This window comes from Miscanthus floridulus, chromosome 7 (assembly GCF_019320115.1).
Source record: "Miscanthus floridulus cultivar M001 chromosome 7, ASM1932011v1, whole genome shotgun sequence".
NCBI lineage: Eukaryota > Viridiplantae > Streptophyta > Magnoliopsida > Poales > Poaceae > Miscanthus > Miscanthus floridulus.
In genome coordinates, this window is record NC_089586.1 from 32,229,317 (window position 1) to 32,247,923 (window position 18,607).

At 43.8% G+C, this 18,607-nt stretch overlaps 2 protein-coding genes and 2 long non-coding RNA genes across 4 annotated transcripts; 3 read left to right on the plus strand and 1 right to left on the minus strand.

Annotated features, from left to right (window-relative positions):
* The first annotated feature begins 1,361 nt into the window (after positions 1-1,361).
* LOC136466834 (palmitoyl-acyl carrier protein thioesterase, chloroplastic-like) lies at positions 1,362-5,576 on the plus strand. Its single transcript, XM_066465344.1, has 7 exons — positions 1,362-1,538; positions 1,957-2,511; positions 2,611-2,744; positions 3,216-3,329; positions 3,536-3,719; positions 3,818-3,886; positions 4,850-5,576. The coding sequence occupies exons 2-7, from the start codon at positions 2,035-2,037 to the stop codon at positions 5,114-5,116; spliced, it is 1,245 nt and encodes a 414-aa protein (XP_066321441.1). The 5' UTR covers positions 1,362-1,538; positions 1,957-2,034; the 3' UTR covers positions 5,117-5,576.
* Positions 5,577-7,198: 1,622 nt separating this feature from the next.
* On the plus strand, positions 7,199-9,110 carry LOC136462985 (uncharacterized). The gene is made up of 2 exons (XR_010760864.1): positions 7,199-8,547; positions 8,708-9,110. It is a non-coding gene; the product is annotated as an uncharacterized lncRNA (long non-coding RNA).
* Positions 9,111-10,632: 1,522 nt separating this feature from the next.
* On the minus strand, positions 10,633-17,462 carry LOC136466835 (ABC transporter G family member 39). The gene is made up of 23 exons (XM_066465345.1): positions 17,016-17,462; positions 16,700-16,820; positions 16,502-16,590; positions 16,333-16,417; positions 16,010-16,169; positions 15,849-15,925; positions 15,708-15,758; positions 15,539-15,629; positions 15,143-15,444; positions 14,783-15,064; positions 14,224-14,701; positions 14,050-14,153; positions 13,794-13,956; positions 13,585-13,707; positions 13,389-13,498; positions 12,967-13,299; positions 12,567-12,857; positions 12,393-12,476; positions 12,171-12,304; positions 11,856-12,083; positions 11,590-11,761; positions 11,237-11,491; positions 10,633-11,148 (listed from the first exon to the last, which is right to left on the minus strand). Exons 1-23 carry the CDS (start codon positions 17,345-17,347, stop codon positions 10,888-10,890), a joined length of 4,326 nt encoding a protein of 1,441 aa, XP_066321442.1. The 5' UTR covers positions 17,348-17,462; the 3' UTR covers positions 10,633-10,887.
* On the plus strand, positions 15,512-16,140 carry LOC136466837 (uncharacterized). Its single transcript, XR_010761471.1, has 3 exons — positions 15,512-15,646; positions 15,872-15,965; positions 16,043-16,140. It is a non-coding gene; the product is annotated as an uncharacterized lncRNA (long non-coding RNA).
* Positions 17,463-18,607: the final 1,145 nt, after the last annotated feature.

An 18,607-nucleotide genomic window follows, 5' to 3' on the forward strand; every position in this document is an offset into this window, starting at 1 on the left:
AGAGATATCCTCCAGAGGAATCAGAGTGGAAAAAACACTATTACACAAGCTCTTAAAAAAAGTTTATAAGTATTAGACCTATGATTTTGTGATACATGTATTTTTAAGTAATAATACTATAATAAAAAGTTTAGGCGTGAGACCCCAATAAAGCTTTCGCATACTTATGCTAAATTCGGCAAAACGCTCAGGTGTATACATGCTCAGAAAAGGAAAGGGAAAAGATTCTATTACGATATGCTTACTAGCTTTGCCACTAGCTCGCATATATGTAGTACTGCTACTATCTACGTTTTTAAATAAATCATTTTATAGAACTGTTCTACCGTTCTAAGTTAAACTTTTATAAATTTAACTAATTTCATATATATAAATAGTTATGATAAAATTAGACTATATTTTTTGTGAAAATAAAACCAATACCACCATTAGATGCACTATGAAAAATATTTTTTGTAGTGTACTTATTTAATGCCAAAAATAATAATAGTTTTTTCTACTCCTTCCATTCTACTAAATTGTAAGATGTTTTAGCTTTTCTACATATATAACTTTTGCTATGCCCTGAGATGTACACCAGGTCTAGATATATAAAAAGTAATACATTTAGAAAAGTCAAAAGGTCTTACTCCATCCGTCCATAAAAAAATGCAATTATGATATCCGTGCCGGTCAATCGAGCATAAGTTTGACCAAATTTATAGTAAATAGTATTAGCATTTATGTCTCTAAATAAAATTATTATGAAAATATATTATATATCTAATTTAATGACACTTATTTTGTATCATGAATGTTGATACTTTTTTATATAAATTTAGTCAAAGTTTAAGTTATTTAACTCCTCTTAATCTGAGAATTGTATTCTTTGGTGAACAGAGGTAGTACAATTTAGTACATAGGAGTATTTATAAAAAAAAATTGGCTTAAAACAACTTTAGAAGTTAGTATTTTTTTAAAACGAAGAAAGTACATTATTTACAGCAGTTTAAGTGGCTTGGGAAGCAATAGCATGATTTTTTTCTCTTTTTTTTTTGACAACACAAATAGCATGGATGGACTGAGACTGGGAGGTGCCCCGAGCCGACGGTCACAGACTCTCATTTCTTTCGTGGAGCGGCTGCTAGTCCCGAGAAGATTCGGACCGCGAGATGTCCTTTGCTGATCTTGATAATCAGTGCTGCTCAGACACGTGCAACACGACACAGCTCATCCTCTCCGTGCCCAGATTCTCCCTCTGACTTGACTCTTGACTCCGGAGTCCACCTTTGCCCATTGAGGGTACAAGCGTCCATTGGCAGCGAGCCGAATCTAACCTTTAATAAAGGCCGCGGCCCACCTCCGAGGGCAGGCCAGCGCCAGCCACTTCGAAGCGGCCCACCGCGTGCGTCCAGTTTCCTCGTCTGCTCACTCAGCGCAGCTTCCCCAGCACTCGCGACCCCGACGCAGCGCGATCACCGTGGCCAATGGCGGCGGCGCGGCCACAGGGAGGAGGGAGCGCCCCGGCGCCCCCCCTAACACCCTAACTCGATCGTGAGGTTCGTCTCCGCGGCTCCTTCTCCAGCGCAGTCACCCTCTACTGTACCGGATATTTCCCGGGATATATAAATGTTCCCTTTTGGGTAATTGGGTTGGAAATTCTTGGTTAGGAAAGGGGAAAACAAACCAGACGAGTTTAGTTCGTTTTGTTGGAAAGAAATAGCAATTCAGCTGAAAGTCTTGCTTCTTCGATCAGTATGACTGAGGTTTTACCAGCATGCTATTTTTTTTCCCACTTGCGTTATTCCAAGAGTTTGCTTTGACAAATCAGTAGCAGATGGATCAGTGGTCCCTTCTCCACACTCCAGGATTCTGGGAAGTTTCTGTTCAAAGAACTCTCCCCCCTGCAATCGATTAATAATAATAAAGATTGCTATTTTTTTCGGAAATCTAAGGTTCTTTTCCTCTGAACTCCAGTTGGAGTTCTCCGAGCAGTACTTCGATTTGACCGGGCGCGGGAGCTTGTGCGGCCGTATCCATCCGTAACTCACTCTCATGGCCGCCTCTGTCGCCTCGTCGGCGTTCTTCCCGGTGCCGGCTTCGGCGCCCAAGAACGCCCCGGGCAGGTCCAAGGACAACAACCTGGACATGGGTGGGGTCGCCGTAAACGTGGGCGCGGTGAGGTCCTCAGCAAGGGCGCGCGTGCACGCCGCCGTCCCCAAGGTGAACAGCGGCGGGAAGGCTGCGGTGACTGACGGTGAGGACGACGCGTCCCGCTCCTCGGCTCCGACTCCGACGACGTTCTACAACCAGCTGCCGGACTGGAGCGTGCTGCTTGCGGCCATCACGACCATCTTCCTGGCAGCCGAGCGGCAGTGGACGCTGGTGGACTGGAAGCCCAAGCGGCCCGACATGCTCATCGACACGTTCGGCTTCAACGGGCAGGTGTTCCGGCAGGACTTCTCCATCCGATCCTATGAGATTGGGGCCGACAGGACGGCATCCATAGAGACGATGATGAATCATTTGCAGGTGAGTAATGTGAGGCAATAGCGTCTGCCGTCTGATTGTGTTGTAAGGTGCTCATTGCGGATGCTAATATTGTTTTTTTTATCCTGTTTCTGCGTTTAGGAGACGGCCCTTAATCATGTCAAGAGCGCTGGGCTGCTTGGTGATGGTTTTGGTTCAACGCCAGAGATGAGCAAACGGAACTTGTTCTGGGTTGTCAGTCAGATGCAGGTCCTGGTGGAGCAGTATCCATGCTGGTACAGACTGCAAAATATTTTGGTTATTCGAGTCCTCAGGCTGAATTGGCTCTAGTTTTTGTGTTTAAGTGACATATATATTTTTTTTAAATCAAGTTATGCTAATAATGTGAACTTGTCAAGCTAGTCAGCTAGGGGTCAATTGTGGTTTCTTGCCTTGTTGCGAGCTTGCTTGCGATAATGATGTTAGGTGAGAACCTGGGTGTGAACTATTCATGCGAGAAGTAGGTCGTTGATAATAATTGTGACAGTGATATTTAGAAGTAGGTGGTTGATATCTGCTTTAATTGAAAAGTCAGCATGGAAAAAGTTCCCAATAAATTATTGTTCTGATTAATATCGTAATAATTTTGAAAGATGATATATGTTACAACTCATCTGTTTCACCATGTACTTCATTAACCTAGTTGAATTTGGGTAATTTAAGGCTCTATTAATTTTTGAATCAAATACTTTTAAATTTTTATGCAGGGGCGATACAGTTGGTATAGATACATGGGTCAGTGGTCATGGTAAAAACGGAATGCGTCGAGATTGGCATTTACATGATCGCAACACAGGCCAGACTATATTGAGGGCTACAAGGTTTTGATCTTGATTTTGGGCTCGTTTAAATTAATAGCATTACAGGATAGACAAATTACTACATGACTGTCCTCCCTGTCATATTGCTATTGTTTTATGCATTCATTTTGTTCTTACTGTACAGATCCATAACCTGTTAGCATTTTGTTGTTTGGCCATTTGCATTTCGCTGATATTTTTTCCTCGTTCTTTGGTGAAATGAACAGTAAATGGGCTATGATGCATAAGCATACTAGAAAACTCGCAAGGATTCCCGATGAAGTGAGGACTGAAATAGCACCATATTTTTTTGAGCGCACCGCTATTGCTGATGAAGACAGCCGCAAACTTCCAAAATTGCCAGGGAGTGGTGAAGCCAGGGCTAGAAAATACGTCCGAAGGGGTTTGACTGTAAGTATTGTACACGACATAAGTTGGTGTCTTATGTTATGGTTGGTAGTGTTTGTTACTTATGTAATTTATGCTTGTTGGTATGCAACATAATGCAGCCTCGATGGTCTGATCTTGATCTAAACCAGCATGTCAACAATGTTAGATACATTGGGTGGATTCTTGAGGTAAAAACAACAATATTACTTTTTATACGCATCTTTATGTTGTTCTGTTTATGTTAGGATCCTTATGACTGGATCCTTGAGATTAACAAATTGGTCTTTGCAATCTACATAACATTGATTGCTCTATTAATTTTGGTTCTGAGTAGTTTATATATTGTTGGAAATTATTTGTTTCACTTGCTTTGCCATTGAGCCTGTTAACTTTTTGGCAGGTGATAAAATCATTTTTCTTAGAGTTAGAGCATTTAGCATATTCAAACACTATGATTTAGTGAATTCCTCTGCTGTAAGGCATCGTATTTCATGTATAATAGAACATTTAGAGGTCCTTTTGCTGTTTGTCATTGCCTCCTTTCAACGGCAAATAGGGCCTCGATCCTCCTATCTGGCTTTTTTCTTTTTGCGGTGTATGCCTAACTTGTTATGTTGCTACATTTCAAAATCACTTTTTTTCAGAATTTAAAAGGCACGATTGTTGTTGATACTCCTGATGCTGTTCAATAGCTCAGTTGTCTGTCCGAATATACTATTTCCTAAAATACGGCACATTCTTTTTGCCTCAAGAGGTCATGGAATCCTATTTTTCAGATAAATAATCTGTTCAATTGGTCATTCGGTACACAATCACATGCTTTTATTTTTGTTTGTGCACTTGATCTGAAGCTTGACACTGGAATTCCTGTTTGTAGTTTCTTATGCAAACTCTTCATCTAATGGGTTTGAAGGATGTATTTTTCGAATGATGGGTTTGCAGGATGTAGAATTCAGGATAGTGTACTGAATGTTCGCCTTCCCTAGGAGTTTGTTAAAATTGACTTCTTCCTTTTGCTTGTGCTACTGGGCATTTCACTAGTTTACATAATCGTGTTGTCTGGTGTTTACCTTTTTCGTTGACAGAAATGTTAGTGTTTATTTACTGTATTTTCACCATCCTCTGATTTTTTGCACTCATTTTCCCACCAGAGTGCTCCAATCTCCATATTTGAGAATCATGAACTGGCTAGCATTGTCCTAGACTATAAGAGGGAGTGCAGTAAGGACAGTGTGCTGCAGTCACACACAACAGTGTTCACTGACTGCACTGATGGGTTAGGAGAAACAACCTTTCAGTGTGAGCATCTTCTGTGCCTTGAGTCAGGGCATACCATTGTGAAGGCTCGGACTATGTGGAGGCCAAAGACAACCAATGCCATGGGAATATTGACTCCAGTCTCAGCTGGCAAATTTTAGCTTCACGGGCTAGATTGCTAGGGGGAACAAGTGCTTTGTGTTTGGAACAGACTGGACAGCAAGTCATCCTGTTATGATGCGGCTTACAAGACCTAGGTTAAGGCGGGAAGAAAAGAAGGTGAAACAACGAAGCAGATTTCTGTAGTGCATGTATGCTGCTTTCTTTCCCGTACCATCTTCTTGTAGAAAACTTTGGGTTGATTTAACTTTGGTTGCTGGGTGCAATTCTTCAATTTCACCCAAGATTACCTGGTGTACATATATAGTACTGTTCTAGCAGACTAGCTGTCCGAGTATGATGCTGAAGTGGGCACCTCCTAATACTCATTGGCTGCAAAGGCTGTTTCTATACTGTAAGCCATAGTGAACAGCAAGTTTGGGGCGATCGCGTCTCGGAGAAACATATTCCTGAATCCTGGTGCTTTATCTTTGTTCATATATAGCTGAGGTGTTCCAAGTTTCCTTTCCTGCCTTCTACTCTGGCCTCGTCAAATGTGGGTTGGTGCCTAGCTCGCCATTGTTGTAATCTGTTGAAGCTTGTGGCTTTGGTGAACTGGAATGGACAGTTTAACGTGATCCGTAAGACATGGTGATAGGTGCAGCAGTATCCTTCTCACTCAAATTGACACATATGCGATGACAAATGAGTCAGAGATAATGAAAACTTTAGGTTTAATAATCTTTCTATTATGCCATCTGCTTATATAGAAGTTTTCACATTGTCATCGATCACTGATCAGCAAATCCAATCTTATGCATTTGGGGCATTTTGATTTGTTAACATCGATTCCATCGCCATCAGGTACATACTACTGTAATCTATTTTACAACCAAATCATGATTTTTGTTGATAAACATGCATGTCCACATCAACTTGTGGCAGTCTTGGGAGCAGATTTCGTGCAAATCTGAAGCGCCGGCACTTGGAAGTGCTCCAGCTTAAGAAATCAAAATCAAAGTTAAAAAAAATCCAACAAAAAAGGCGGAAGGCACCAAAATAGTCATTGCACTAGAGGTACGTGATTGACAAGTTCAGATGGTGTAGTAAACATAAAAATCGACCAACCTAGAAGGAACTAGGTGACTTTTAAATTTTAATTAAGAAGAATTAGACATCCAAATTTGTTTCGAAGAGGACTTGAAATTGGATGGTCTGGACATACATCCACACCCACACACTTCTAAGTTGGGATCAGCTGTTTCAGTTCAAAAAATACCTCATTAACAGTTGGATTTGAATTCTTTGTGGAAATTCCTACACAAATCTTGTGTTCGAAACACGGTGAAATCATGTTGCGGACGCTAGACAATTTGCTATGAAATAGTTATGGAGGGAGTAGTAGTGCTAGTTCAACTCAGACAAAGAGTAATATAAACAGACGAACCGTAAGCAACATTCATTCTCCATAAGACCAGAAGTAAGACATGCTGATGCGATAGATATCCTCTGAACCCTGACCGTTTAATAATGCCTGAAAAAGTAAGTCATGTTATGCAACCACACACGGTAGCCGATCTGATTCGTGCGATATATTTGGCTCTGTTGCTACATGGACACCTCACACCCCTAATATTAGGCCACATCATTTCATATTGCTGGTGCTCACTGAGATTGATGCTTACAGGTAGTGGAGACTGGGGCACAGATGAGTCACTGAAGATAACATTCGAAAACAAAAATGAAATTTAGAATATAAGGAAGTGATAAATGATTCATGGTTCATTTTGCTTTGATGATATATTTCAAGGAGCTATTACTCCTTTGGTGACATGTCACCATGATAAATCTTAACCTTCGATTGTGCTTGATGAATGATTTAATCAGGAGCCTACCTAGCTAGTACCTAGTACCCTAAGAACTACAAGTGGTGCAAAATCCTGCAACATGGTGCAGACATATGAACTACCTATCAACCTCTCTATATGACATTTTATTTTATTTTTATTTTATTTTATTTTTATGTCATTAGAAATGTCAAAGTTGTAATATTTTAGTTCTGTACAATGTTCCACGCGTTTCTGAAAAAAGAAGAAGAAAAATTCATTTTTTTTTTTGAAAAATTAGCAGGAGCTCTGCTGTGTCATATAAGAAGAAGAGCAAGCCAAAGTTTTACAGAGTCTTATTACATTAAGTACCAGAAAACACAAGCATTGAACACACTGGAAGGTAACATTGAAAACTCCATTAGGGAACTACCGGACGTCCGCGAGCCTGCGTCATTAGCCCCAACTCTTCCTTGATTATTCCCAGCACTTGGATGGGAGTTCTCTCCGCTTCTTGAAAGGTCCTTCGATTGCGTTCTTTCCTTATATTTCAAGTTGCGTACATAAGAATTGCCGCTGTTGTTCGTTGTTGAGTGGAGGATTGTCCCTGGAGAGCGCACTCCCACCACTGCTGCAAAATTCATATCAGTTGTTGTCCTGTGATGTGACTGTCTTTGCTACAACAAAATTGCCACCACAAAGTAACCATACAACAGGTCAACATCGTGACAGTTCTTTCTTCAAAAAAACATCGTGACAGTTCGGAATTCTGATCACGCAAATTCATAAGTCGATCACGCAAATTAGCTGATGTTCCGGATCATTTCCGCGCATTGAATCCCAATCGCATTCCTTCACCTGTTTTCGCTGTTGATAGCTTGCAATGTTATTTTGGTGCCGAGTCCCTTCCTTGCCCCCTTTAATTAATAAGCAAAAATGACAGCTTCTTTTGAAGCCTAAACGACCTCAAAGTCTAAAGCCAATGATGTGGTGTCTTAAGGGACACTGCCTTTTCATTTCCATTTGTTGCAACTTGCAAGAGCTTCTTTTTAGGAATTGAAAACTTGTTCCAGCCTTTGCATAGTTTGCACACAGCCTGACCACTTGCAAGAGCCAATGCACTGTCAAAGGGCTACTTATCCACACTGACAAGCATCCCTTTCTCACAGTGACATTTGAGGGCATCTTCCAAGCCTCCAAGGTATCTCCTAGCGAGCAATCTGCGTGACCATCGCTTGAAATTGGTGGGGAGCATGATGATTGCGATATGATCGAGCTTATCGCTAGGAGAAAAAGAAAATATGAAATGAAACAATGATGCACGATCAATCTCCAAATTCTATTTTTGAAATAAAATAGTTCACTGTTAATGGATGTTGAAACAATCTGATGAGGAGCAAGAGGTAAGCTGTAAGTCATATGCTCTAGCCAGCCTTCTTATATACCACACCAGAAGGGGTGCAAGGACAAGCTACGCCTCCCTTAGCTTAGCTACCTGCCATCTTCTATTCTTCTTCCCTTCTTTTCAGTATATTGTAGTGTTCGTTTCTGTCAGGAAGAGAAGAGGCAGCGACAATGGATGAGCCTTCACAGAGCGAGGACAGGAAGGTGTCGGCCATGGAGCATGTAAAGAAGCGTCACGAGGAGAAGGGCTTCCTCTATGCCTGGTCAGTAAGATCACCACAAGCTAGACTCGATGAGAGTTGTTCTGCAGAATCTCATTCTGCAGAATCTGCATAATCTCATGTTCTCTGCAAACATCAAAACAAATTACACATTCATTTGTAAGATGCATCATGCTGAACATTTTTTTTCCCTTGCTTGCAGCGCCTTCATGTTTTGCTGCTGCTTCTGCTGCTACGAGGCCTGCGAGCACTGCCTGGAGTGCTTCTGCTGCTGCGGCAAGAAGGACGAGTAAGGTCGGTTCAACTAATTCTGCCACACCGATCCATGATCGACTTGTTGTGGATTTGTTTCGGTTATGAAGAATTGCGATCAATCTGGAACTGTTCGTCGAAATAAAACATGCTGTAAATATATGTGGTTGGTTGAAGCGTTAACTCTACGTTAACCATAGTGAGCTAGCTAGCTAGCTAGCTACCCCAGTATCTGTGACTGTGAGTTCAATGTAACGCTGTACTTTTGACTGTAAATCTGTGATTGCATGCCAGCGCACTGGTACTATATGTACGTTACAGTCCTTTGTGTATATATAGGTTTCTTGTGTTATTGCTCTGCCTTATACTTTCATGAACTTACAGGCCTGTAGCCTGTAGGTGCTTCTGCATCTAAAAAGACTATGCATGCAGAATCACAGGACTTCATTTTTTTTTTTTTTGAGAATTCTAACCACAGAACTTCATCATTCAGTAGATAGATGCATATTTTGGTTCTTTGGTGTGTTGTGGTATGTTGCTTTTGCTTATGAAGTTATATGGTGCACTCTCTCTGTCTTCTTGCTTCATCAATATTCATCCACTTCAACATCATCATTTTTTCTGGCTTAAAAACAATTTTACATCATCTTGTTAAAAAACAAAACAAATTTATTTTTACGTCCTTCGAGGGAGAAAAGGGGAAAGATGAAAAAAAAAACAACTTGCCTTATGAGATGGTTTTGCCTCTTGAAACTTAGCTAAAACCGTCCAGTGTATCCTGAAAGTACCCCCGATATCGATCAGAAGTCAGAACTATCTGAATCGTGCAAGGCAGCAAGCAACTGAAGTACATGGAGAAAGGAGAATAAAGATGTGACGCCCGACCGATTTCACAGGAAAGGAAGAGGAAGCGTGCCTCACGTACTCCAGCTCTTATTCAGCTTGCTTGATCTTTCGACACTTTCAGACAATTCAGTTCAGTAGGGCTCCCGCCGTCAAAGGCTCAAAGCCCATTTTCTGAAATCTGCCGTCAGGAGACTGTAGACGGGCTAGTTGGACTCCCGCCCGGCCCGGCGCCCTCCCGTCGGTAAAGGCAAAGCCCAGCGGGCAACGCCTCAAACCCCCACCGCGCCCGAGCCGCGCAAACTCCGCAGCGGTGGCGGAGCATTCCGGCGGTCGGAGTAACGAGGCTGTAGACCGTTGTTGCCTCTTCGGGGGCTTGTTCCGCACCCAGCCTGCGGTGGCGGACTGGGGTTCCGTCTTCGTCCTGCTTGGCATATGGCATACGGCATGGGGTGCGGCGGCTGGCGCGAGCAATGGGAGCTACGGCTGCAGCCTCCAGGTGATATGATAATCTCGCGATTTATCCTTCTATTGAGCAGTTTTGCGCCGCAAAATGTGATCCATTATACTACACTTCCCACTTTAGATACAGACCAAGCCTGCCGATGGGGGAAATTGGTTGGTCTGGGATTTAGGAAGGGTTTGCGAGTTGCGACCCGCACCTGCCGCCTGTTCCTCGGCTCTCTCGCTGCTCGGTGCACCATTCTGGGTTCTGCATAGGAATTTCGACAAGTCATTTGATGATCTTGTTCAGGATACCAATTCGGTTCGATTTTGGCGAAATTGTATCCCTAGCCACTTATGGCAGAATTGCTGTCCGTCAGCAGTGAGAGGAATGCTGCTTCTCAATGTTCAGTTTATCCGTGTTCCTAATATTTATGGACTTGCTTAAGTATCTGTCATTCTGTCTGAACCGAAATGCCCTTCTTCGTTACATAGGCTGATAGGCACTACCTTGTTTTTTTTTTTTCTCTCAAGTTATTTTGTCATGGACTTAATTTCTGGAGGCAAGTCTCAATTGGACAAAAGGTATAAATTTAATGGATAATCTTACATTGAAGTATTGAACTCATCTGTGCACAGTCTACATACAGTTTACACAGAAGCCCCTTTCTGTTCAATACAGGCCAAACTGGTCGGAAAACAAAAAATGATGTTAACTTCCTAGAAAGAAACAAAGGCTACATATATACTCTCTCATCATTTTACATTGCTGCAGTGCCGATATAGTATATACTGAAAGTGAGCTGAAGCAACACCAAATCCTTTTTTAAATGGCGCCCTCCCTTATCTTCTCTGGAAGTTGAAGACTTTGATGGAGAAGGCAAAGACGAAAGCAAAGAGAACAGTGAATCCAACAACAGCAGTGGCTACATAACCCAAGTTGTCATGCTCGAATCCAAAGAATCTGTTGACGAAATCTTTCACTATTTCATCATCTTCCAGCCTGACGTCTGTGATGTCTCCAAATTGTGAGGCGACGAGTCCATATAGTGTCCAAGCCACTGGGCAAGCCCACGAGTACCATCTCCACCATATTGGTATCCTCTGCAAGCCAGCCATGTATGCTTCAGCATCAAAAGTACAGAGAAAATTGAGGTGTAGCATAGTACAAGAGTTACTCTTGGACACTTACTGGGCGGGGGATAAGGAAGCCAGCAAAGATGTTCCATATTGCATAGAACGCAGTTGAGACTATAGCGGCAATGTCGCTGTTTGGTGTCATGGCGACTGCCATCATCCCATAGAATGTGAAGTACATGAAGGTGAAGAACATGAAGAACATATACCAGAAGAACTTCTCAGCTGTCCATTCAAAGCCAATCAGGCTGTAGACAATGAGACCATACACGACTGTCTGAAGGAAGATGTGTGGGATCTCAATAAGGACCTGTTCAAAGGTAAAATTGTTAGAACTCAGCTCTAGGTTGAAGGAAGAAAAGAGCAAATTATTTCCTATTATCCAAATGTTCAGTTACAACCAATTACCTGTGCAAAAGCATAGGGTAGAGCAGAGTACATTCCAGCTGCCTTTTCTCGGTAGAAAACTGTTCGCTCAACATCCACAATTGGCTGCACAGTTTGACCATTCTGAATTCCAATGAAAAGAACTGCTGCATACATGGATCCCAAAGCATACAGCAGATCCTGCCTACTGCCACTGAAAGAAAATACAAAATACAGGTAAGTTTCTTTTTTCACAGTATGCCAATATATATCAGGTCTCAGTCGGTTCTGTAAGCAAAGGTACTTACATTTTCTTTCCTAAGTTTAAGAAGATGGTTCCGAAGATGAGAGCTATAACTGTTGTGAAGAAGATTCTAGTCGCGGTATATGATGGATTTCTCCAGTAAGACATGTGCTGCTTCCACAGGCAAGCCATGCATTGTGTAAGGAAGGACTGTGAATACTGGGTTGGGAAGTACAGGTCCTTGGACCCTGGTGGTGGTGTGCTTAGTTCACTAATCAAAGCTTTGTTCCTCCTGCAATGATGCACCCCAATCAGTGACATGAAACACAGCACAGATAAAGCCTAAACACCATTCTGAGGTTAATCTGATTGAACATACCGGTACAGGTCAGAGTTTCTGTATACTTCAGCAAAGTTGATTCCAAGGATATCTTCTTGAGCTAAGGTGGTCACTTCCAACATCCATGTTGCAGGGTTGTAACCATCCTTGATTTTCTTTACTCCTTCTATTCCCTGCATTTGAAGCATGAAGCAAGGTTACATGGATGTCATAAGTTGGAAGTTGAATGTGTTTGTTCAATAGGTGAGTGCTGAAGCTCACCTCAAAGTAGTCAATCAGATGGCACGAGTTGCGTCCCAAAGGTCCGACATATATTTCTTCCCCTCCCCGTTTCATCAGAAATAGCTGCAGAGTTCAAGAAGATATGTGAGTGTTACTTCCAGAGTTAAAGAAATACCATTGGAAGAACCTTGTTTTATGGTTGTTTCCACTTACCTCATCGAAAGCTTCAAAGATATCAATGCTAGGCTGGTGGATCGTGCAGGCAACCGTCCTGCCAGTATCCACCGTGTTTCGGACTGTCCTCATCACGATTGCAGCTGCCCTTGCATCTAGTCCTGAAGTTGGTTCATCCATGAATATGATGGATGGGTTGGCCACGAGCTCAACAGCAATGGTGAGTCTCTTCCTCTGTTCTGTGGATAAACCATTTACTCCTGGCAGTCCTACCAATGCTCCCCTCAGTGGTGTCAATTCCACGAGTTCCATGACTTCTTCCACAAACATCTGCACCCATGAAGTGATCCGATTAGCCAAGCACTATAATTATCGGTTGCTATGAAAAATGTTACTGTGTTGCTTAAGAGCGAGCAGAATGAAGACAATTTTGACCTACCTTTCTTGCTTCTGAATCCACTTCATGGGGCAACCGGAGCCATGCAGAGTACAAGAGGGATTCATAAACAGTGACATGTGGAGAATGGATATCATTTTGCTCACAGTAGCCAGCAATCCGAGCAAAGGTCTCTTGTTTCTTTGGGTATCCAGAGATTGAAATATCTCCTTCAATGTAACCACCAGTTTTCCTTCCCGCCAACACATCCATCAGGGTAGTCTTACCCGCTCCACTGACTCCCATCAGTGCTGTAAGGACTCCTGGTCTGAAGGCTCCACTTACACCCTTCAGCAGCAGTAGACGGTCTTCAGTAATACCTTTGTCTTTCATTTCCTATCAAAGAGTCATACAATTATTAATTACTATTTACTATTATCAGTTTGTATTTTGGTGATAAGACAGATCTTCTAATTTATGCTTACCTGAGGCATGTCCACCGAGTATTTGACATTGTCAAAGGTGATGGACAACGGCGTAAATGGAAGTACCATTCCTCTCTTCCTGGTTTCAGCTCCAGCAATTTCTCCTCTTCCTGCATTTTTTATGGACTTGTTACAATGATGCAACAATGCATGTATTATCTGATGTATGTTGCATGGAGATCTGCTTATGACTGACCATCTGAAGGCGAATTCTGGGAAGCTGTTCCAAGAGGCAGCAACTCAACATTTTCACCAGTACGGTTTACATGCTTCTCCCTCAGCTCCTCTTCAGAAACAACGGCCTGACCTTGTCCAAGTGCTGTGTTTACAAGAATTATGTTAGTACCAAACATAAGATGTTTTCAAGTGTGTGGACTGATCCTTTTGAGAAGAGAGGGTACTTACGGCCAAGCCAGTCAAGGAACAGAATGAAGAGTACGTTGAAGAGCATGATATAACCAAGCAATGCACCAACACCAATCCAATACCAGTTTGGATCGACAAAGATGCCGCGGGCCTTTAGGATTTGAACACCGAGCGTGTCGTTGCTATGTGTGCTATCGACAACCTGCACAAAGATTGACATTGTTTGTTAACTCAGCTGTCTCTCTGAACTTTAGAGTGATCATAGCTTAGACTGGTTCAGAAGTCACTACATTACCTTCTGCCAGCTATGGCCAAGGAACTCATTCACCGCTATGGCATTCTGGGCATACATCAGAGGGGAGGACCAATAGCCCCAGATCCAATATTTCTTGATGTTATCTGCAGAAGAAAAGTCAATTACATGCTCCTGGAACTATTAAAGCAATGGGTGAATGAAGACTTGTCTTACCTCTTGCTATCAAGAAGCCACCAAGAATCAGAAGAACAAGCTGCGCAAATGACCCAAATGTGTCTGCGACAACCATTTCTCTTCCTAGTGCAGCAAGAAGCCGGAAAAGACCAGATGCCATCTGGCTGATTAGTACGAGCAGCAGGTAATGGCGAAAGAACCTTTCGATGTTTGGATCAAAGCCAATGACATAGTAAGTCATGCCAATCCACACAGCGCATTCCAAGAATGATATTGGTATCTTTAGCAACCATGTAGGCAATGCATATGCCCATGATGGATAGAAGAGGAGGTCCCTCTGCTTATAGAATATCGGCAGCTTTGCAATACTCATGGCGAGCTCAGCAAAACCATTGAACAAATGTGTGACTAGTCCAAGGAACATAGCGCCCAGAAATATCACTCCATCTTCGACACTACGTCGATGCATTGTCGTGCGCAAGAAGACCGTCATTGCAATGGTTCCGAGAATTATGAGCTGGTGCAAAAATGGAACATTCATCAGAATTTACTGTCTGAATTTGGAAGTTGAGAAGATTTCAGGAAGCAAGATGAATACCTGGACTACTTTGAAGATATAAACAAATGAGTTCCTCTTCATCAGCAGCCACTCCCTAGAAAAGCATGCTCTTAGAAGCTCCATCTTGCTGATACCATACTTTGACGTTGTGAGAGCTGCAGGATGGTTCCTGGTGCGATCGAAGGGCTCCTTGAGCTCTGATCCCTGCTTACGCCCAACGTGGAATGCTTTGAACGCCTCTGAAAAGTCATTAACTGAGATGTATCTGTACGGCTCCTCTCTTCTACACCAGTACTGGTGCTGATCCTTCCTAGATGTAACCTGTGATCACAGAGAGCAATGTCAAATTGGGTTCCAAGTCTGAACGTGCAGTAAATAGGATTCTGCAGGATCACTCACTTCTTGCAAGAAGTCTGCAACACCTTTTCTCTCAGGACATTTGAAGCCCATGGCCTCAAAGAATTCAAGGACATTCTCCCGAGGACCCTGGTATACAATTTGGCCCTCAGAGAGGAGAACAATGTCATCGAAGAGCTCATATGTTTCGGGAGCAGGCTGAAGCAAAGCGATAAGTGCAGTTCCACCAAGGATGTGGACCGACTGCCTTAGAGAGTTGACGATCTGATATGTTGTGGAGCTGTCCAGACCGGTGGAGATTTCATCCATGAATAGCGCCTTAGCTGGACCAACAAGCATCTCGCCTGTGAAAATTCAACAAGACATGAAGTCAGATTTTTCGATCAGGGTCGAAGGGCTTGATGCACAAATCTTAATTTAACTGCAGATTGCACATACCGGTTGTGACACGCTTCTTTTGCCCTCCTGAGATACCTCTGATCATAGAGTCTCCAACCATTGTATCTGCACAGATCTCCAGACCTAGAATCTGCGAAAGAAATACAGGTACTGTTAGAGGGCATATCCATTTCTCCTATTTCTTTTTGTGCAGTATATTTTTACTTGCCTTTAGGATGTAATCTGTGACCACGCTCTCCTGACCTTCCACGGAGATAGCCTGTTTGCACAGAAGCACAAATAACTTTGAGTAACCTTTGTTGCTTCCAATTTAAATACAGGGTTTTTATTTGAATTAAATGAATTTTACCTTCATGTAAACATCGATATCAGGATCTGGCTGAATGTTGGCTTCTTTCTCCCTTCTTGAAAGTTCAGTAAGCATGTCTGTGTAATTGAAAACACCATCAGATTCAGTTTACCAAAGGTGAATAATTATCTTTGTTCCTTTTCAATGTCAATGTTACATACCATAACGTGTTCCAACTCCTTGACATCTTGCAGAGAAGGCAAGTGTTTCCCGGACCGTCATTTCACCGACGTGAATATCGTGCTGCCCGATGTATGCCGATGTCCTTTGAGGGACAAATTCATCCATGTCATGACCATTGTAGGTTACTCTTCCTGACACCTGAAAATTTCCATTGCAAGTTCATCCATTTTAGTACAATTTACAGCTATCTTTCTCCCAAATACATACTTTTTTTTTGGACTAGGATTTTGAAGTTGACAATCAATCTCTTTCAAGAAAAAGAGGTTGACAGTCAAGAAAGTATTGCAAGGTGTGGTGGTACCTTCAGAGTTGAGTCAAGTTTCCCTGCCAAAGCCAGAAGTAGACTTGTTTTCCCAGATCCAGGAGGGCCAAGCAGCAAAGACATTCTGGACAAATAGCCAATATTAAGTACAACTGCAGAGAAAAAAAACTGAAATCTTGCACTTTGAAATTCTTTGGTTTCTTCTTACCTGCCGGGTCTTATGATTCCACTGATATCGTGAAGGATAGAGATAGGTCTCTTCCCGCTGGAAACGATGTGCATAGCACTTAGTGCATCCTGTGATAGGAGCAGCTCAAAGGAGTTAGTGGCTGAAGGAACTTGACATGTTTTTCTTTTTCCATGGCTAGGAAGCATCAAGGTGCCTTTCAGCAGATGAGATGCATACCATGACTTTGTTGGAGAAGAAGTTGGTCATCGTCGGGACACCCCGGTTGCCGACGTAGGCCTCGGCGTCGATGTTCAGGTGCTCAAACCGTACTTCTATCGTCGGGTTGTCGATCCCAACTCTGCGAAAACCAAAAAAATCATGAATAAGTTAGTGAATACATAGCACGAGATGCTTCTTTGTGATTTTCTGCGCAATGAAATGATTCCTGATGCTTGTGCAGATCATTTCCAAATTCCAAAGTCCATCTGAAATCTGATTTTTTTCCCAGTCCAAGGACAGTTGAAGCAAGCAAGAGTAGTGGGTGAGTGCTCACCGCTCCATGCGGTCGCGGAGCTTGAGCAGGAAGCGCTCGTTGTCCTCCTCGGCGGTGCGCACGAGGCGCTCGATGAGGTTCTTGCGCTCCTGCATGCCGAGCCCCTGGATGTCCACCTCCTCGATGCCGCCGGCGCCGGCGCCCGTGAGGATGCCCTTGCGCATGCGGTCGTAGGTGGGCAGCTTCTCGATGGCCGCCCATCGCAGCGCCTCCTCGTCGTCCTCCTCCCGCACGGACCGGCCGAACGCGTCGCTCCGCCCGGACCCCCGCCACGACGACGCCGTCCGCCTCATGCTCCCGCTGGCGATGCTCCCCATCCGCATTAAATCCATCCTCGCTCGCCCTCACAGGTCACAGCTCGACTGTCAAACCCCCTCCGTTCTTTGTCTTTCCCGGCCACTTCTCCTCCCTGCTTGAGCTTGACTCTGTTTTTTTTTTGTCTTTTCTACTGTAGCTGTAGTAGGCTTGTAGCTTGCTGATCTCCGTGAAGAAGACAGGAAGAGGAAGAGGAAGGGAGAGAGGTGTTAGTGTCTGAGGAATGAGGAGGTGGCGACGAGGTATAAATACCTGCTCGCGCTAATGCTCGTCGGGGAAGGTGATTAGTGCGTGCGAAGTGCTCTTAGGTGGCGGGCGCGTCGCTCACTTGATTCGCGGGAAATTCGGCCGTTAGAATCTATAACTAGCAGTTTCTTATTGCTTTCCTATTGCGAGTCCAGCGTAAATAGTTTGACCGTTCGAAATTTTGAATGGGCTCCGCTGTGCGTGGCTTGACCGGGCCCGAGATGTTCGCTGTCGCTGGTCTCTCGTGTCCTGCTGGACGACCGCCTCACTTGGCGTTCGTTGCTTCCTTCACCGGCCGGGACGAACAGTTGTCTTGTGCCCAAAAAAAAAAATCGTCGCCTTTCCCAATTGCCGTCACGTCCAGGATAAGTGGGTAGGGTAGCCAACGTTAACCACCCGTGTTAATTAATTAATAGTTATCCTTCGTCGCCGGTCAAATAAGTCAAGAGAGCACAGACCACGCCACCACGGTGAGTGGCGCACCTGCGTCATGGAGGGTCTGAGTGAGAAGTGGTCAAGATGGGCCTGCGCCGATTGGCTGTTGACGTCGACGGCGACCGTAGAATTATGGCAGGCGGCAGCTACGAGTCAGAGATGGCCTGCTCTGTTTCATGGACTTTGGAGTCTCGACTCCTCTCCTTGGGTACAGCGTAGAGCAGCGGCACTACTTCACTTCGGGTGGAAGCATGCAGTCTTCAGCTACTCAGCTGTCATCATTTGTCCAGAGTCAGAGCTACTAGAGGGGAAGGGGTCCTCGTGCGGATGCTGATGACCGTGACGTGGCCGTGTTTGACGGCCCGAGGCCGGTGACCCAACTCGCCGGGCCGGCGAGCCCCGCGTGACGGTGGCCTTGCTGAGTTGCGGCGGCTGGCCGGGGATACGGGTGGCCCCGCGGCGAGCGCTTCTAAATCATATATAGTCGCAGTACCTTACCTTTAGCTTTTTTAGCAAAACGAAACTTAGTTCCAGCAAAACAAAAGGTTGTGCACTCTTTTGACCGCATTTTGCTTTTACTCTCGTCAGGCTAGGCA